At 48.7% G+C, this 18,835-nt stretch overlaps 7 protein-coding genes across 7 annotated transcripts; 2 read left to right on the top strand and 5 right to left on the bottom strand.

Moving 5' to 3' along the window:
* Positions 1–772: 772 nt before the first annotated feature.
* Positions 773–1,713, bottom strand: L3040_004663 (uncharacterized protein; the record flags this gene model as incomplete). The annotated part of the gene is made up of 2 exons (XM_007287985.1): positions 773–1,503; positions 1,560–1,713. The coding sequence occupies 2 exons, from the start codon at positions 1,711–1,713 to the stop codon at positions 773–775; spliced, it is 885 nt and encodes a 294-aa protein (XP_007288047.1).
* A 4,762-nt stretch (positions 1,714–6,475) lies between these two features.
* Positions 6,476–8,375, bottom strand: L3040_004664 (uncharacterized protein; the record flags this gene model as incomplete). Its single annotated transcript, XM_066156282.1, has 3 exons — positions 6,476–6,761; positions 6,843–8,073; positions 8,162–8,375. The coding sequence occupies 3 exons, from the start codon at positions 8,373–8,375 to the stop codon at positions 6,476–6,478; spliced, it is 1,731 nt and encodes a 576-aa protein (XP_066011702.1).
* Positions 8,376–8,672: 297 nt separating this feature from the next.
* On the bottom strand, positions 8,673–9,986 carry L3040_004665 (uncharacterized protein; the record flags this gene model as incomplete). The annotated part of the gene is made up of 5 exons (XM_007287987.2): positions 8,673–8,760; positions 8,815–9,180; positions 9,252–9,644; positions 9,699–9,789; positions 9,842–9,986. The coding sequence occupies 5 exons, from the start codon at positions 9,984–9,986 to the stop codon at positions 8,673–8,675; spliced, it is 1,083 nt and encodes a 360-aa protein (XP_007288049.2).
* A 1,387-nt stretch (positions 9,987–11,373) lies between these two features.
* On the top strand, positions 11,374–12,397 carry L3040_004666 (uncharacterized protein; the record flags this gene model as incomplete). The annotated part of the gene is made up of 2 exons (XM_007287988.2): positions 11,374–11,866; positions 11,955–12,397. 2 exons carry the CDS (start codon positions 11,374–11,376, stop codon positions 12,395–12,397), a joined length of 936 nt encoding a protein of 311 aa, XP_007288050.2.
* Positions 12,398–12,770: 373 nt separating this feature from the next.
* On the top strand, positions 12,771–13,412 carry L3040_004667 (uncharacterized protein; the record flags this gene model as incomplete). The annotated part of the gene is made up of 1 exon (XM_007287989.2): positions 12,771–13,412. The coding sequence occupies one exon, from the start codon at positions 12,771–12,773 to the stop codon at positions 13,410–13,412; it is 642 nt and encodes a 213-aa protein (XP_007288051.2).
* Positions 13,413–15,745: 2,333 nt separating this feature from the next.
* Positions 15,746–16,678, bottom strand: L3040_004668 (uncharacterized protein; the record flags this gene model as incomplete). The annotated part of the gene is made up of 4 exons (XM_066156284.1): positions 15,746–15,860; positions 15,937–15,956; positions 16,018–16,317; positions 16,457–16,678. The coding sequence occupies 4 exons, from the start codon at positions 16,676–16,678 to the stop codon at positions 15,746–15,748; spliced, it is 657 nt and encodes a 218-aa protein (XP_066011703.1).
* Positions 16,679–17,027: 349 nt separating this feature from the next.
* Positions 17,028–18,233, bottom strand: L3040_004669 (uncharacterized protein; the record flags this gene model as incomplete). Its single annotated transcript, XM_007287992.2, has 3 exons — positions 17,028–17,691; positions 17,791–18,152; positions 18,210–18,233. 3 exons carry the CDS (start codon positions 18,231–18,233, stop codon positions 17,028–17,030), a joined length of 1,050 nt encoding a protein of 349 aa, XP_007288054.2.
* Positions 18,234–18,835: the final 602 nt, after the last annotated feature.

An 18,835-nucleotide genomic window follows, 5' to 3' on the forward strand; every position in this document is an offset into this window, starting at 1 on the left:
TTCACATTTGAGCTTTTGACCAGTATATATATACACTTCTTCCCTTAATGATTCCACTGACTCTTTGGCTTCTAGATTTCGATTCACTGCCTGATTCCTTTGTGTACTTCAATACCTAGATTCACTGCATCGGCAAGTCACTAGTCAATACCCCTACCCACCTCCGCATGGAATATTAAATAATAATACGTATAGATTCAAGTTGGCAGCAACGTGAATCAGACAGTGACTTATATGGTTCATGGATCTGGACATATTCCAAGGGGAATTCATTCAATTTTATATGCGGAATAGGAAATCAATCAGATTCCCAAGGCAGACATACGATTATAGTTTGTCAAGCAAAAGTTGAATGTTATATATAGGTTTTATGTGACCGCTGAGCAAGGCGGATGGGCTCGAGGCTGGAGAAAAAGCATAGATTACGGTGAGAGGTAACAGCTTGCCAAGTAGGAAACTCGGCTCGGACAAGAGCACTTAGCACATCTTTCTTTCTATGACATCAGGTCGATTATTCTTCGTGGCGAACGGGCATCTGTGATCACTTGACATCGGAAATATCCGAAAGAACTTTGTGCCATTGTATTATCTAAGCCAACCTGGTCTTTCCAAGTCCCTGCGCTACCCCGATGGATTCTTGTACGCCATCTAAATGATGACTTGTGTCGTTTTAGCTGAGGATTATGGCACATGGTGGTTTGCTGTCTTGTAGCCTTCGATCGTTATGCTCTGTCATGCTATCGTTGCACTAGTACAGGTTGCTCCGCTGGTGTCAGACCCATTCTAGCCGCGCGTCTCTGATTTCTGGTACTTTCCAGTCTGGATGAGACTCCTTGCCCTTAGCAATCAACTCCGTCCAGAGTTTGTGGTCGAAATGCGGAGCTGTCTCGACAAGCACCGGCAGTGTGCCTCGGCGGACAAAACGACTGTGATTGGAATCACCGCCCAGCTTACAATCGTTGACGATCAAGTATAGCACCTCCAGCTTCTCGAACCTCTTGAGATGCGAGTAAATTTTCTCGCTCTCTTGGTGCTGCAAGGCTCTGGGGAGCCACTCGTCTTCGCCGATGATGTTGAATGATAATATACCAATGGCGAGGCGTCGCACGTTTTTAATAATCAGCTCCGGAAGACGTCTTACATCTAACGCAGAGGATATACCCGTGTTGATAGTTGATCCATCTGACGAGCTGTTCCACATACAATAACCTATGAGGGTATCAAGTGCGGGATTGAAGTAAACAGGGCCGCTTGCTGGGGATATGGATTTGGGCAATACAACATCATAAGATCGGAGTGTTATGTCTCTCGATACTCGACAGGCGTGAAGTAGAGGTGGAATACAAGGTGTCACCAGGATTTCCTCCTCCATATGCGTACAACCAAAGGGACGGTTTTCGAAGGGCACAACGTATCGAGGGAGTATAGCAGCCTTGAAAATCAGTCTTTGGAGTTCGATTGGTAACTTTCGGAAGAGGGCGAATGATTTCAAAACCTCGTCTTCTACGTCGAAGGTTAGCTTGGAGTGATTAAGCTGTCTCCATGACACCTCTGCATACTATCTTGAGTCTCTTGTACAGTCGAATTGACCGGGGTTGTAGCAGTTCGGGGTTTTGATCTTGGGTAGGCTGTATTGTCGCACGCAATCCAATGCTGAACATCTTGTTCGAGGCACTCCGATGAGTATTGGCGTCGTGGTAATATGGGAAGCATGATGGCGGGGTCCGAGGGGTGGTAATAGGCTGCTGGGTTGTGGGTGGGGTTGTCGTCGCGATCGCTTTGGTGCCAAGTATGGATCACGTGTCGATGTTATTTCTGCTCCTGAAGTAGAGAGAGAGAGAGAGAGAGAGGTGACTGGAGCCTGTTGAGGTAGTCGGCTTTGGTTGTGTCGAGATTGTTAAGCTGGTCTAAGATGAGATGGTAAGTAACGGTACTTAAAAGAAAAGTAGGATGCACTTCTCGCTTGATTTGCCAAGCCCCGAGTCCGGAAAGGGCAAACGGGGAATCACTTACGGAGACTGGATCCACTGCCATAACCTCTCTGGTGTGAATAGAAAGTGGGGCCATTATGTGAATTATTGCTCGCATCACGTGAAGCAATAGTCAAGTTTTGTCTGCTGCAGCATCACGTGCCATCAAATGGGTCTGGGGCATTATCAATTCCATCGGATTTCATAACTCACCTCAAACCCTTGACCTCCTCATACGCATACTGGGCTTTGGAATAAGGCCGTCGAAATAGGTAGACACATACAACCTAAATCGATAGAGTCCGAAGGTCTACCCGGTATATATACTCTATTGAGTCTTGAGATGTTCATATCAGACTTGAGGCATGACACAATAGCTGGAGCTAAATGCCGGCCCATCAGCTCCAGTGGTGACGGGAGGGACGAAGCCGTCGTCAAAAAAAGCTTTTATATAATAGTGGGACTTGACGTCGCAACTTTTGGGGCCCTTCCCTAAAGTGGGCGAAAAAATTATGTCCCGCTTCAAGCTTCAGCGTAAAAAACGGCGAAAAACGTTGATAATCTAATATAATATTTTAAAAAAAAAATGAGTTAAAATCTTTTAGCGTTAGTTTTAATCTTAATTAAAAAGGGAAAAAAAAATCTTTTTTTTTGTCCTTTTTTTTTTTTTTTTTTTTTTCCTTTTTCCTTTTTCTTTTTCTTTTTCTTTTCTTTTTCTTTTTTTCTTTTCTTTTTTTCTTTTTTCTTTAAAAATATATATATATATATATAATAGATTTAAATAGCTAAGCTTATTATAGATGTTATTCTTCGCTTTTTCGCTTTCTTTTTTCTTTTTTTCTTTAATTCTTAAGACTTTAGTCTCTTATAAGTTTAAAATAGTATATATATACGTACGTATTTACTTATTTATTTACTTACGTGTTTGCTTTTCCTTTTTTAAATACTCTTTATTATATATTTATTTTAATTTACTTAAGTATTTTACTTTTTCGTTGCGCTGCTTTGCTTTGCTTTGCTTTGCTTTGCTTTGCTTTGCTTTGCTTTGCTTTGCTTTGCTTTGCTTTGCTTTATTTTGCTTTACTTTGCTTTGCTTTGCTTTGCTTTAACTTGCTTTGCTTTGCTTTAACTTGCTTTGCTTTACTTTGCTTTGCTTTGCTTTGCTTTGCTTTATTAAAAAAAGTTCGAGAAAATGATCTTGTTAAGTTCGCGGACGCTTTTTACTTAATCGACTTTTAAATATTTACAAAAAAAAAAAGCTTTTAAATTAAATAAAATCTATTAGCTTGCATTTAAATCAATAAAGACGACGAAGATAATAAGAAAATAAATACTTATCTTCGTTTTCTTTAATAAACATAATATTTATTAAATAGAAAGAGCTTAAGAAAGAGCTTGAAGAAGATAAATAAAAAAAACAAAAAGATTCGCCGTCGATTCGATCTATAGCATCTTTTAACTCAATTCAAAAGACACGCGGTAAAATAAAATTTTCGTAGCTTAATTGAGAATGAATAACATTATTAAATATATATATATATATATTATTGCAATGTTGTGAGCAATGTTATAAGCAATATAAGTGTTTACGTTTCTCGCGGTTTTTGGCGTTGAAGCGGGACATAATTTTTTCGCGGGACATAATTTTTTCGCCCACTTTAGGGAAGGGCCCCAAAAGTTGCGACGTCAAGGCCCACTATTAGTTCCGAGAACATCTCCACTTTCGCTAGCCACGACCTCTTTTCTCCTTAAAAGTCAACAACTCTGCTTTCCTAGGACTAACAAACGCTTTCTGGATCTACAGACATCATATTTTTACACATAATCGAGATGCCATCGTTGACTTGGTCATTATCATAGCTATGCTACCCTTTCCTTAATAACGTCTCCGCGTGTCTCCCCTGAAAAAGCCAGCCCAGCTCCTCCGTACTTGTTTGTTTATATACACGCACCTTTCTTACGTTACATCTTATCTCAATACCTTTCTAGTATATCAGCAGCACATGGCTCTCATAGGAAGAGAATGATGGCGTGGGAATGAATACAAAAATTCCGCCTGAGATGCCCGTAGATCAGACTCGATCGCAACCTTTCCTAGTCTCGGAACGGGCCATTGCCGTAAGTAAGTACAACGGGGGGCCCTGCGTAGCTAGCTAGCTAGCTTCCTTTGCAAGTTGCCGCACGACACCCACGCTTTCGCTTATGCTTCATGCCTCTCATCGCAGCAGGAAGGACGTCTCGCCAACTCCAAGCAACAAAACCCGACCGACTTAGATCACTCACTCGGTCATATCTCATCTCCATACATATTCTCCCACCCGCTGTCTTATACCCACAAATCAGACGACGCAAAGAAAGGGGAAAAAAGGAAAAAGTAGAGCTAAAAGTTTGGAATGAATGAAGCCTTCCCACCTACCTAGGTAGTAGCCGCGTTACACTCCTCTGGTCACTTTTCATGAATTGATAGCATCCGACTCCAAAAAAAAAAAAAAAAAAAAAAAAAAAAAAAAAAAAACCGAAAGAATAGATCGGTCAACCCAGTTAAACATCGTGTGTCTAATCAATCTCAAATTGAGAAATCATATTCTAAAGAGCTTATGCGTATAAGATATTATTTAACCCCCCCCCCCCCCCCCCCCCCACACACATTTATTCCACTCTCGCTAAATATCTTGGTCTAATATTATGTACAAAATGGGTCTGGACATAGAGCCGATGAGACCTTGCACAGAACTGAGCGTTCGGTCAGGACTCAGGACTATTGATGTGAAGACTTACACAGCTGATTGCATATAATCTACGATAGCTATCTTTTTCTGCTGGCGACTTGTAGCGGTTCACGTCTAGTTGTTACATCGCAAATTCTCTGTGTACAAGTGTGCCGGGTCTTCTTCTCTTCATGCCAGCAGCTTCACCCAGACATGAATGCGCATCATCAGAATAGGCGACAGAAGTTGGTGAGTCTAGCAGAAGCTTCGTCGAGGAGAAAATGGAGAGACGATCGATCGCGTTGACTTTGAAAAATAATTTGCATTTCGATTCTCAAATTCCCAATGAAAAGAGCCCCCCCACCGCCCCTTGCTCTAGTAGTCATGTGCGCGCCCGATTCCCTCCATAATCTGTATCAAGTGGTGATACAAAACACCAGGAGACATGTGCAGGAGAGCCGGAGAGAGCAAGTGTGCCAAACGACACGCCGCAGTACTCAAACCCGAAGTTGGTGCCAGGCCCTTTCGATGACCCAGCGACGAGACCGAGACAAAAGTCCGTGACGTTGAATATGAGGATGCAGACCAAAGCTATCGGCACCTCCACCAAGATCAGAAGTCTCAGTCCCGACAGCTACCCCGTCCACGCGACCGTAACGCTATTAAAGCCGAGCTAGCTAAAGCCGAACATACAGCCTCAAGACAGACTTGGTCTGCCTCTACGTAGCATTCCCGCTCTAGATCCCACAGTACGGAAGAGTTCCAACTAGGCTACAGCCAACAGGGAGGGACGCAGCAAATCGTCCGCCACTCTCCAACTTGGTGCAGAAGCCAGCAACTTCCATAAGAAAAAATAGAGGCCAAGATGCAAAATGAGAAAACCCGAGTCGAACAGACCACTCCCATGGATTTCCCATCCGGTAGAATAACAATCGAGAGCATCCCGCACCGCAAGACAGATGCTCGGATTCAGATGTCAAGAATCAAGGCCGAGCGAATAAATGACCACCGCGCTTATCCAGGATGATCAGGCGTGACTTCCGTCCTAGGCTGAAGGACCAACTCAAGCTATATCGAACAAATGAAATATCAGCATCAAGCAGCATCAATCAGCATCAGCAAAACCAAAGGTCGATAATAATAATAATATGTATACACACACATTTATATATATATATATATATATATATATATATCAAAATCGAATCCTGTTAAATTTCCACGCAGCACCAGCCAGTCAAACGGTAAGCGCCACCTCATCTTTGGCGCGTGAAACCAGCAACGAATCTGAAACTGCTGGCGTGCCTTGAAATTTTGTCATCGTCGAATCGGACCAGACCGGCGAGAGTATCGGCGCGGGCCGGTCCACTCCACTCGTGCCGCGGTTGATAAGTACAGGGTTCATGGAGGAAAAAAGAAGAGGCGTAAGGGGAAGGTTGATGCTAGATTTCATTTCGGACTCCTGACCGAGGTTACGAGGAGGGAAGCTTGTGCGGCATGCTTATGAAGACGCTAAGATGTAGAGATCTCTTCTCGGAGTCACAAGTGTGAAATCTGCGTGCTAGGTAAACAAAGTGGATCATCTCATTGGGTACTGAGGCACACAGCGGCCTGGAAGCAGCTCTAAAGTCAAAGTTGGACTCGAGAGATCATAAGCGAGGCTTCGATTTTCCGTCTAGCAGCCTATGCATTACTCTTAACTCCGTTCCCCGACATCCCCGGCACCCCCCGCAAGGATAGATTGTCCATTCAAAAGCATTGCTTTTCCGTTCATCAACACAAACGACAACCCAAACTCTACTCATCACTCTCGTCAGCTTCCTCAATGAGCTCGACCTCGCCGTCATCCTCGAAGCTATCTGCAGGTACCTCGTACAAGCGCAGAATCTGCTTGTTCGGATCTTTGACCAGCACATACTTGCCCTCCTCGCGCTGGAGACACATGTCGGCAATCGTGCGGACGATACCCCAGCCGTTGGAGAGGGAGAGGTTCATTTGCTGAGCAAAGTCACGGGGCTTCCAGCCGACGACACCGAGGATGACGTGCTTGTCGTTGGTCTTGGGGTTGGCGCGGGAGACGAATCTAATCAGTCCTGTCAGCGTGGTGTACTTGAGGGTTGGGGAAAGATATGTGGAACGTCAGGATTTATGTGGGTCGACATACCCGAGCTTCATCACATCTGCCTTGGCCATGATACTCTGCACAGTCCAACGGGCGAGCTTGCAACTGTTGTTCTTCATCTCAGTAGCAACAACGGCACCTCGCTGTCCAACCAACTTCGTTCTCCAGTCTAGCGCTCCACCGCTTCCTTGCGCCTTGTGATCGAACTCGTTCATAGCCTTGACCGTCAAGAATTGATCTTCGCCGCTGATAGCATTCTTTTGAACAGCGTCAATCTCAGTTCGGACAATCAAGTGCACTGGGTCCTCGTCGTTGAGCGACAAATCAAATTTGCGGTACTTGTAGACCTTACTGGCGGCTGGCTCGGAGGAGTCGGGGTCGTGGAAGGGGTTGCTTTCGTCCATGACTACCTTTTGGTTCTCGTTCTCGATCATGACTTGGTTGGCGAAGTTGTGGTTGATGTAAGTAGCCTCATCGGCCAGGGCGCTGGGTTGGTTGATAGCATCCTTACTTCCCTCTGACGCATCCATTGGCGCATCAGCAGCATTCTCGTTGACCGTGACCATGTCCAAAGTAGCATTGTCTCGCTTGTCGAGGAAAACCTTGTTGCCTTGTCGTACAATTACAATATCCCAGGGGTAGACAGATCGAGGAGAGCACATGAGCATGGAGAGAATGCTGTCGGTAGCGAAAATTGTGGCTTCGTCATTGGCAGCGAAGTCTTGAATGATAGGGTCCAACGAGGTGGTCACATTATAGGCAGCGCGGTCCACAACATTGAGCTTGCGCTCAGAAGACTTGACAGGCTGCTTGTCGAACGAGCGGTCGTAGTAGTAGAGGAAACCGTAGCTCTTGATATCCTCTCCATCGTCCGTATCCAGGTTCAGCTTGGCCAGGCGGTTGAAGTCAATCTCCTCCAGCATCTTCCAGTCAGACTTGATGTTAACCGACGCATCGCGGTTGCGCTGCGGCTTATCGTAGTCCTTCCAGCCAAATCTCCGTCCACCGCGCGCGCCTCCACGGCCTACTCGCTGATCGTAGTTGTTGTAGCTTTGTTGGCCACCCCGTCCTCCGACTCTTTGAAATTGCCCTCGGCCACCTCTGGCATCTCCTCGTCCACCCCGCTGACCCCGTCCTCTTGCGAAGGTTCCACCCCGTCCAAATCTGGTCTTTGTCGAATCGCGAGTGTTGCTGACGACGGAGAAGGATGATTCGTCTTCGGCGAGTTGGACAGCGAAAAGAGAAGATGTGCCGGCACCGTAGACTTGCTGATCTGTCTAGGAGTTAGCAAATGCCCCTCCCCGTATATGCTACTCAAAGGTGGCAGATAAATGGCAATATATTGAGGTAAAAATCCAGACCTCTGTAGTTTCTGTTGTATTGTTGTCTCCCACCTCGGCCATCGCGTCCGTCTTTGCCCTCAGTGGTCCAGTCCGCCATGCGACCCAGCTTGTCGCCTTTCGAGTATGGGGCATAGGGAACGCCATTCAGGGTGGTCTCCGTGGAAGTAGGAGGACCCCAGGAATCATCATTTGGGAGGGAGGCAATGATATCTGTGAGCGATACAGGCGTCATGATTGCCACGGTTTGGATGGTGGTGATGAGTGCGTGGGGCTCGAGCGCCGGTTTGGTGATAAATAAATTTCGATGTGTGCCCCGCCCCACTATCACAGCACAGCACGTGACTTTAAATGGTCACTTGCGGTGTAAAGACCTGGACCAATCTGGTGCAGGTTGATCTCCAATGAAGTGAAGTGTTGGCAGTGTTGAGTAAAATCTTACTCTGTGTAGATGGTTACGCTAGCACCCCCAAGGTATCAATCTGTACGCCTGTCCTATAATACAAACAAGAGGAATTCCATGCAGATCCTGTCAATATGCCAAGCTCGTATCAGGCTTTGTATACAGTACGCTTTCCAATGCATCCCGAACCTCGAACTCTTCCAGAACAGCTCCGAACCTAGGGCTATCAATCAGTACATGTTACGAAGGGACCGGTAGCCTCTGCACGTACCCGTAGCACCTTACTTTTCCCCCGAGCTCCAAGCATACTGTCCTGAAGTCGTCACTCGTGAATTCTCTAGCTCTCGGATGTCCCAAGACCATTCCCCAAGCCATTACAGGCGTAATTTCCCCATCCAAATTGAGCCTTTTACTCAAGTCCAGCAAATTCGCCAGATCAGATTTCGACAGATCCCATGTCTTCTGCGCCGTACCATTCATCTGCTTCGGCCCGTGTCCAAATGGTATCTCGGGGTTATCTTCCGGATGTACCGCTGGTGGACAGCTCGCCATCAACGCATGTCCACACGGGCCGCCTTCAGGGTCTTCCGCTCGCTCGACGAGAATTTGAATGTGGTCCATACACGGTCTTTCGAGCCTATGCCCGGGAGGAAGAGGAGTTAGTTTGGGGGAGGCGACATGTACGCTTTAGACGGATGGTTGGCGTACGTTAAGACGAAGTCTATGCCTGCCTGATCATAGTCCACAACCTGCTGGACGGGCTGTTGCGTCGTGTGGTGACCGTTCATCCCATTTGGAGGCGACATGTTGGGATTATAGTTCGTGAGTGGTAGAGGACTACAGGCCTGCGATGAGCAGGGCGCGTAGCTGCCGGAGATGCTACTGCTCGATGTATAGCCGGGACTGTTATGCCGCGCCAGCTCGTCAACACCACCAGTGCCGTTCCAGGGGATACCGTGTTGGGCGAGGAGCTGCTTCAGCTGTCTGTTTTCTTCGGCCAATGTCTCTTTGTCGCGGGAGACTAAGCTGAAGTTCTCCTTGAGCCGTAGGACTTCTTCCTCGAGGGCTTTGATATATAGCTCTTTCCGCTCGCGGTGCGTTCTACAGTTTGTCAGCGAAAAAAAAATCGGGAGCGGCCAACCTGTATTCGCTTACCGTTGTGCCTGCCTATTCAGCTCTTGCCTCCTGGTCAGTGCAGGTTTGCTATCCGGCTTTGGCCCTCTTCGTTTCGGTGGTTGCCCATCCACTGTATGGCCGTCAGTCAAGCGCGTCCTTCACCGTAGATAATATCCACTGACCTCTAGTGTTTTTCTTTTCCGTCAAACTCTTCAGAAATCCCAAACTCATGGATAGTGGGCTCTTGCCACCATCTGACTGCCCACTCCCATACGCGCTCCCCACAGATTTGTTGCCATACTGCTCGACCGGAGACGCGGCGGACATGGCGAGGAATCCCGGTGACGAGGCAGCACTTTCTGGATATTCGAATTTAACGGGCTGTTGGTCATAATTAGCCATCTCTGCTTGCTTGATTGCTTGCTTGCTTGCTTGTATCGCTGAGTTGCCTGTGCTCTAATCTCGATGCTGCGATGGGGATGTGGTGCAGGACTTGCCCTGGGGTTAAAACCACACTGGGACCGTTCTCACAAATGCCCTAGACTCCTAGACTCCTAAGCAATACTGAGTAGCGATGCCGAAGTGGCGCGGTCTTGCGGCGGGGTAGATGGGTATTTGAACTGTCGCTCGGGCACGCTTGTAGTCCGTCCTCACAGCTGCCCTGAAGGTCGTTCGGGTTCGGGGTTCGGGGTTTCGGAGTTTTGACGAATTGGCAGCTCGCAGTGGCGGTCCGAAGCTGGCGGGGAGAGCGTATAGGAATACGAAGATAGCTGGAAGAGGGCAGCTCTCTAGTCTGATTGCGGGCTCCGAGAGTCTGTCTGGCTAGCAATGGTGGAGGTGAAGGGGCGGAGGGGAGAGAAGGTTCAGTACGGCGGATGTTGACGGACCGACAAGTATCCACCAAAAATGCGGCCGGCAACTTGAATCTTGATCTACTAGCATGAGCTTGTTCGTGTTTATCACTTTCCGGGGCAGTTAATGGACGTATAACCAATACAGGACGAGAAGAGGTGTGATCCAAGGGAAAAGACCGATGTGGAAGACTCGGGCCCGATTTATGCCTTGGTGATCTTGTTGCCGTTGTTGTTGTTGTTGTTGTTGTTGTTATTGTTTTTATTGTTGTTATTCTCTTCCTTTTTCAGCTTGGCTGGCTGTGTAGGGGCAGGTGTAGGTGTAGGTGTAGGCGTACGTGTACGTGTACGTACTACCACTCACCAGCCAGCATGTACCTACTCATTCATCTGTACTTCGCCCATGTCCCGCTGAACAAGCCATATACACCTATCCATAGGACAGGATGACAATGCCGACGTTGCATATGGAGAGACAGAGTCGTACTTGTTACTACAACTACCTATCGGTACTTATACTGTAAAGCCGTCTTGCAAACCTTGCCCGCAAAAGCCAAAAGGTCTCGACTCTCCACTCCAGTGGGGCGGCTGCACAGTGCATCCCGAGAGCGGTGCGGTGCCGTGCAGGATTTCTCCGAAAGCTTGCTACATTACCCGTACCCGATTACCGTACAGAGTTCAGTATAGGAAAAGCTTGACCGCCATTGTCCCGTTCTGTTTCTGTTCGCTATCACTCCTCTCTTTTCCTTCGCTCCCCTTTCTCCCCGTCCGCCCGTCCGCCCGTCTCCTCCCTCTCCCCCTCCCTCTCCCTCTTCCTCTCCCTCTTCCTCTCCCACTCCTCAGACATCAATCGTCCAACAACCATGTCTTTGAGCGGGAATATCTTCACTTCCCTTCGGGGCGTCGTCATCGTCCTCCCCTGGGCTCTCTCCCTCGTTGTCATGGACTGCATCTTGTCTCTCCTCCTCCCTCTCTCCGCCATCTTCCCAGACTTGGTCTACAACGCCTCCTCGCTCGTAGCCTCCACCATCTGGATCTGGATCCAGTTCATCTTCGAAATCTTCAACGGCGGCATCATCACTTTCTCCGGCCTGCCCGTACCTGCAAACGAGTCCGCGATCGTGATTGCCAACCATGTTAGCTGGACAGACTTCTACATGATACAAGCCCTGGCCATTCGCGCCGGCATGCTGAGCAGGTGTAGGTGGTTTGCCAAAATTGAGTTGCGCTGGGTGCCATTGCTGGGGTGGGGGATCTGGGCTATGGGTATGCCGATGGTGAGTAGGCAGTGGACAAAAGATAAGAAGGAGCTGGACAGAGTCTTTGCGGGCATTACGGTGCGGAAGTGGCCAACCTGTACGTCAAGTCCCTCAAGTCTCGCTTCGCATTGAAAGAAAAGGAGCAAAAAAAACACCCCCCAGAAAAGGTGCTGATGCTATAGCAGGGCTCATCAGCTTCAGCGAAGCCACCCGCTATACGCCCCAGAAGGCAGAGCAAGCCAGAGAATGGTGTAAAGCCAACAACCGTCCCATCCCGAAGCACTTACTCTATCCCCGTACCAAAGGCTTCGTGACAACAGTCCAACACCTGAGGAAGGCGAAGCATGTAAAAGCCGTGTACGACATGACGATCGCCTACGAACAGAATAATAAATTCCTGGAGGCGCCCACGATATGGGAAAGTCTTAGCTGCGGGGGTTTGAGCTCGAAGAGAGGATATAAATTCCATGTGCATCTCAGGAGATTTGCTGTGGAGGATTTGCCGGAGACGGATGAGGAGCTGGCGAAGTGGTTGGAGACGCGGTGGGTTGAGAAGGGGGAGTACTTGGATGAGAAGAGGGAGGAGTGGGCGAGGGGAGCTATTGAAACGAAACGGATCACAGCTTGAGTATCCGGGCTGGCACCATATTAACTCCTCAGACAACATCTATTCGCTTGCGGGGGGCGTTGCGAGTAAATAGATGGTCACGTGTGGCGAGAAATCGAGATACCCAATTCGCCATCTCTACCGATTGCAGCTCTACAAGCTCATCTGGAAGAAATTAAATCTTCGACGAGGTCCCTTCTTTGTTCCCCGAATGTCTCTTTATGGGCCACAAATTCGCAATCGTTGCATGCTCGTCGAACAAAGGAACTATGGAACTCCTCCAATTCGAAAATTATGTATTCCGAGTCCTCCTCGTGAACTCAGTACACCTTTCGGTCTCTCCTCTGTTGACTTCACTATGCCTTTTCGCTCCTCGAAAATCCAATCTCGGATCATGGAGTCGGCCGAACCCGCTGACTCACGGCCCTCCCTAGACATCTCATTCCTCAACCTCCCTTCGCCATTCCACGGATCCTACTCACCAAAATCACCCACATCCTCTTCATCTTTCTCTCCTCCCTCCGCAACATCGAGCACCAAAACCACCAAGAAACCTTTACACCTCACACAAAAATCATACTTCCAGTCGCAAATTCAAGATCCTGCTCAATCGCAACTGCAACCACAAACCTCGACCAAGAACTTCTCAGGGAGCTCTAAGCCCTGGTGGTCAACCATTCCTCGGATTCCCGGGACCCCGAAAGCCAATCTCAGTCAGCGGAGGCGTCTAGACGCTATCCACGCGGACGACGCCGAAACGGAAGACGGATTGCTAGCCGGGATGCGGTTTCACGAAGCAGGTTCGGGGCTCATGGAGAATCATGTCCTTGAGAAGAGACTGAGGAGACGGCTGATGGTTGAGGTGGTGGCGCTCTTCACCTTGTTGGTTTTCCTGCTGGGTGTTGTGGTGCTGTGTGTGAGGAGCGGTGTGGGCATGAAGATGGACGATGGGAGACTGGACCAAGAGGTGGTGGTACTTGAGGGTGCGGGTGGGGTTCAGGGTGTGAATATTGATGGGAACGGGGCTGGGCATTGAAGGTTGGCTGACTTGAGACGACATGGGATTCGGTACTGCTTGGGACTGGTATTGGGATTTGATCTCTCTATCGCGTGTCGGTGCAGCCGATCGGAACATGGTCGCATTCAAGACGTTGGAAACCTAGCGGAAATGTGGTAGATTGGGTTATGGCGGCATATCGAGATGCTGAAGATGTCTGTGGCATCTGGTTATCGGTAGATCTCGGAATATATATCGACGACATCACATCTACAAGTTTCTTACTGTTACCCCCTTCCTGTTCGCGAAATATCTTGGCCGTCTACAAATCTCCTTGTATTAGAATCTGATACCGGTATAACTGAGAGTAATCGACAGCTTGCCTTATTGGCGCATGGTTATTCCTCCAAATTGGCCACCAGTGAAGCGCTTTTCTCCCAGCCCAGTTCTCAACGCCGGGCAACAATCCTCATCGTCAACTTATAAGATTCTTTTTTTGAAACAAGCTCTCTCCCACTCTTTCGCAACGGTCGGTCTAAGTGTTATCTATCAATCAGTCCCCATCCAACCCCACCCCCCCCCCCCCCCCCCCCCCCCTTTTTTTTCTCTCATAGAGACAATCTTACATGGCACCAACATGAATTTTCCCTCATGCCCACGCCTCGTCTTGACCCCCTCTTCCTCCTCTTCCTCCTCTTCCTCCTCTTCCTCCTCTTCCTCCTCTTCCTCCTCTTCCTCCTCTTCCTCCTCTTCCTCCTCTTCCTCCTCTTCCTCCTCTTCCTCCTCTTCCTCCTCTTCCTCCTCTTCCTCCTCTTCCTCCTCTTCCTCCTCTTCCTCCTCTTCCTCCTCTTCCTCCTCTTCCTCCTCTTCCTCATCTTCCTCCTCTTCCTGCGCCTCGCGCGCCTCCTCCCACCGCTGCACCGTCACACGCAGTAGCAGCAGCCACGCGCAGAGCTCGTCGTCACCACCATCTCCCTGTGGCTGCTTTGCGCCCCCTCGTACATTCGGCTGCTCGCTCGTCACGCGCGACGAGATTCCGCGCGTGAAGCGGCTTCCGACTCGCCATTGGCACTGCTGCTGCTGCTGCTGCTGCCGGCTGCTTCTCGGTAACGACGGGACGTAAGCTCTTCAAGAGATTAGTTAGGATTCTCTCATTCTCTCATTTCCCGTGTGTTTTTTCTCCTGGGAGATCAAGTCTGAGTGAGGGGACGTTGAGACGTTGCTGTGGTTTTTTTTTTTTTTTTTTTTTTTTTCTGTTGGCTGACTCTTGAGGTCTTCGGGTTTTCGGAGGGCTGGTTTTGAGGTGGAAGGAGGAGGAGGAGGAGGAGGGGTGGCGAGTGTGGATTCGGGAGGTGGACGCGGAAGCTGCTGCAGTGGCGGAACTGGTGGCCTGGGGGCTTTTTTTGGTGATGCTCTGGCTGTTGATGGGCTTGGAGGGGGAGCAAGTGGAGGAGGAGGAGGAGGAGGAGGAGGAGGAGGAGGAGGAGGAGAAGATGGACAGAGAGAAGAGGCTTATATGAATTGACGCGCTGGTGGTGGCATGTACGGTGGACGTCTGTATGGGCTGATTCGTCATGCCACTCCTCAACAGGTGAGCGAACGTATTACCACTGCCGAGGACGGCACCGGAAACGGGTTCGGAAGTGGCCGAGTTCAAGCCTTCAAGGGGCTACCTACGACATGCTGTCGTACACGAATATATTGTGATAAAGCGACCGAGGAGGTACAGCATTAACGATATTATAATTGCATTGCAAAACCCCCTTTTCGCACCAAAACCAAGGGTCAAAAAAAAATCACATTAGCTATATTTCATTAGTCCCAGCTTCGGGGAACGAGTTGATTGAACAACTAAGCTTAAATCTGCTTATTCGATAGAACTCGCTGCACAAGACAAGAGCTGAAATCGCTCCCCTCGTTTTCTCTTTTCTATCCTTTCCAAAATTGGCGGGATTTGCTGGAATATCGGGTTTCGCTCATCTCTCTGTATGGACTAGCCTCTTGGACACTCCCACGTACGTAGTATATAGCTCTCAGCACTCTCATACTACGTAGCATCAATCACTTTCTAGCCTGTTGATTCTATCAGGTTTAAGTCTAAATATTAAGCGAGAAGTCTAAATATTAAGCGAGAGCCAACTTTCTACCCTTCCTGCTTTACCTAACTTCATCAGACAATGATATGGAATAGAACCGTCTGATGATTATGAGCTATTCGTATTTAGTAAAAGGGTTACAATTTTTGTTTCTCATTTGAAGCTTATGATTGTAAAAAGTTCACGCTCTCAAATAGACGAGTTTTGGTGTGAAATAAGCGTTTATGCATTATTTGTTCTAGGGTACTGTACAAACGCCCCCTCCTCACTAAGCAATCATTGGGAGTCTTCGAGGACAGGACCGGTATGGATCACAGTCCATAGCATTCGAAGGCACAAATAGGCTTTCCTCTTCTTCATCGTGTATTCGTAAATTATTTCGCATAGGTCGCTGCGTTATATGGTCATCAATTATCGATCATCACCTGCCTCTTCCTCCAAAATCACAGCACTGATCTGTAACACACCTGTCCCTAAGGTCTCTCCACTAGCATCCCGACCTTCCAATTATTTACTCAACGTCAAAGACTGGATAGGTGCCACCTTACGGCTTGATCAGTCAACCGGCTCTCCCACTCTTCCTCATACGGGATCAATGCTTTCCACTCCTCCTGCGTCAACTCGTCGAACTTCGACGTCCGTGGCTGCTCTCTCATCGTAACCCCCCGCAGGAAGACGGCACGATTACTTTTCTTCCACGGGCTGCTCCAGAACCCATTCGCGAACGGCGTATCGACAGCAACTTCAACGGTCAGGGGGCCAGCTGGCACCTGCAGCGTGAGTTCCCCGCCAATGGTGTCCTTCCTGCCCTCAACCGTGGGCAGCCCATATATTTCCCTCGGCGCAAACTTGATGACAGCCGGTCTCGCCTCGGGCGAAGTGGCGGATGGGTATATTGAGAATTTGATTTTGATTTTTGAAGCAAAAGGCGCGCTCTCCGCTTCGGAGGGACAACGAGAAGACGATCGGGGATGCGGGTCGAGAGACCATTCCGATGACACCGGCGCTGGAGAGAAACGGTGCGATTTCCTGCCGCACTATTTCCAACATGTGCGACGATGGCTCGATGTATGAGTACGGCGCGGTACCAGATTTGCATTTCTGGGTTGAGTCTTCATCGATGCTGCTGGCCAGTTCGAAGGCAGCTTTGGCTGGTCGGTAGGTTGCGAGAATCGCGTCACCGTTGAGAGCTGCTTCTGATTCTGACATTGTATAGTATAGAAATTTTTCAGATATGTTGGTTGGATAATTGTTTGTCGGATGCTGCAATGAATTTTGGATTTGGGTGTTTGGAGATGTACAATGCCGGCGAAGGAGCAAAATTGCTTTTATAGATCCAGACACAGGCGGGTACGCAGTGATACAGAAGTTAGGCGGAGCGGATGATGGCACGAATGACTGGTAGCCCAAGCCTTGAGCAGAAAGGCTTACCTGTACATGTACCTAGCAGCAGCTGTGCCTGCGATAGTCGAGTGTTCTTACACCCCACCATTGCAAGCATTCGACTCGAGACTCGACCAGAATTCGCTTACAATAAATATCCCGGGCTTCAGATTCCTTATCTCAAGGAAGAATAAGGAAGTTGAGGATCTGCTGTGATACCCGTGTCCCACTTATCCACTCCCCGAGACTCTCTCCAAGACCCTTCGCGGCCCTGAAGTATGCGTCCGTCCGACGCAGGCTCCTGCTCACTGAGCTCGATGACTCTCCCAGACAAGACTCTAGCCGAATGCTTGCTGAAGCGTGCTTTACTTTGGCCTGAGTGACTCGCCATAAACACAGGGAAGATCTTGAGCAGAAGCGGACGCAGCGTCGGCGCGCATGCACAGATCAGCCCGACGCAAACCTCCACGATCGTCCATATATCGAATTCAGCAACGAACCAGGTCAAGTCATGGTTGGTGTTGCTCACTCGGCCGATGGCTGAAGCGCGTGCGATGGAGGCCACAGTGACCAGGATTCCTAGACTGAGCACAGCCATGAGAGAGTATCTCTGGCCTCGAGGAAGCTGCAGCTTCCAGATGACAGGAAGGACCATCACGATGATCCACACGTCCGTTATGGTGTGGCAAATCGTCGATGTGACAAGGATAGTCCGTAGATTGGTACACTTTACGTTGGGGCCAAAGTAAGAGCGGCCTCCGACGGATTGGCACGATAGAATGTCCGCAATCAAAAGGGCTGTGCTGTATGCAATCACGATTGCAATTGTCGTCCAGCACCTGCAAGATGTCCGTATCAGCACTGTTCTGCAGAATATGTGTTTTTTTATTTTTAGAATGGATTGGAGAGTTCAAACTCTTTAGAGGAATTTGACGCACATTATTCTCTCCCGTTTACCAGGAAAGACGCGGAGGTAGAAGACTAGAATTGACAGTTTGGTGAAAGCAAGTGCCAACTGATAGAAGATGAGCGTGACGTAGACGATGGTGAAGGATACCTTCAGCAGCTCGAAAGGTACATTATTCATGTGGTAGCCGTGGCCATATTTCGTAGCAACACCATACAAGATGGTTATAGGTACCGCGTTGATCCAGGCGATCACTATCAGACTGTCGTCCAAACTCCATAATTTGAGAATCCTCACACGGGTATGGATTCGTCCTGCGATGAAGAATAAGGCCAATATCTGGGGTATTATGATGCCGGCAAGAAGCTCGGGCACTCTGCATTCTCCTGGGATCTGCGAGGTACCATTAGTTGAAGCTTCTGAGCTGTTTTCGTATAGCATGTCACTTACAGATTCAACTCTACGGAGAATCATTGTGTCGGATTTCTGGGGGCAAGATTATCGCTACCTGTAGCATCTTCAAAGCCTGCAAACCGTTAACCTGCCAGGGCACTGCATATGATATACATTGCTTCCATTTGGATCCGCAGTGTGAAGTTTCAGAATTCTTCTTCGACTGGGGATACCTCGCCATTACCTAGGGTGAGGCTTAAACCTTGAAGTAAATAGCCAAGTTCAGCGTGTTCAAGGGGCGTTGATTCATGTTGCCAGGCATTCGCGGGCGGCGGAAGATTCCATGCCGTGCCTCTGGCGGAGAACTGCTTGTCTGGCGCTGAATAGAGCGATCAAAGTGTGACAATAGCTCATGTTTGCCGTGGCATGAAAATTTTAGTATTATCAGGCCAATACCGGGCTCCGTCGTAGTACCAATGGGATGTGGACGGCCAGCCTGATGGGTACCGCTCAGCATCACTCTGTCGAGAAGCGAAACACTACATGACAAATGAACACGAAAATAAGGACTGAAGTGCATTATCGAGTTTCGTTAGCAAGGCAAATGTTCATTGATATAAGGTGGATCCTTGCAATCTCCCGATGGATAACATGCCCTTCCCGGCTTACAAAAGAAGGGAATG

The sequence above is a fragment of the Drepanopeziza brunnea genome (assembly GCF_022702325.1).
Source record: "Drepanopeziza brunnea f. sp. 'multigermtubi' strain 214-2 chromosome Unknown ctg7, whole genome shotgun sequence".
NCBI classification, from domain to species: Eukaryota; Fungi; Ascomycota; class Leotiomycetes; order Helotiales; family Drepanopezizaceae; genus Drepanopeziza; species Drepanopeziza brunnea.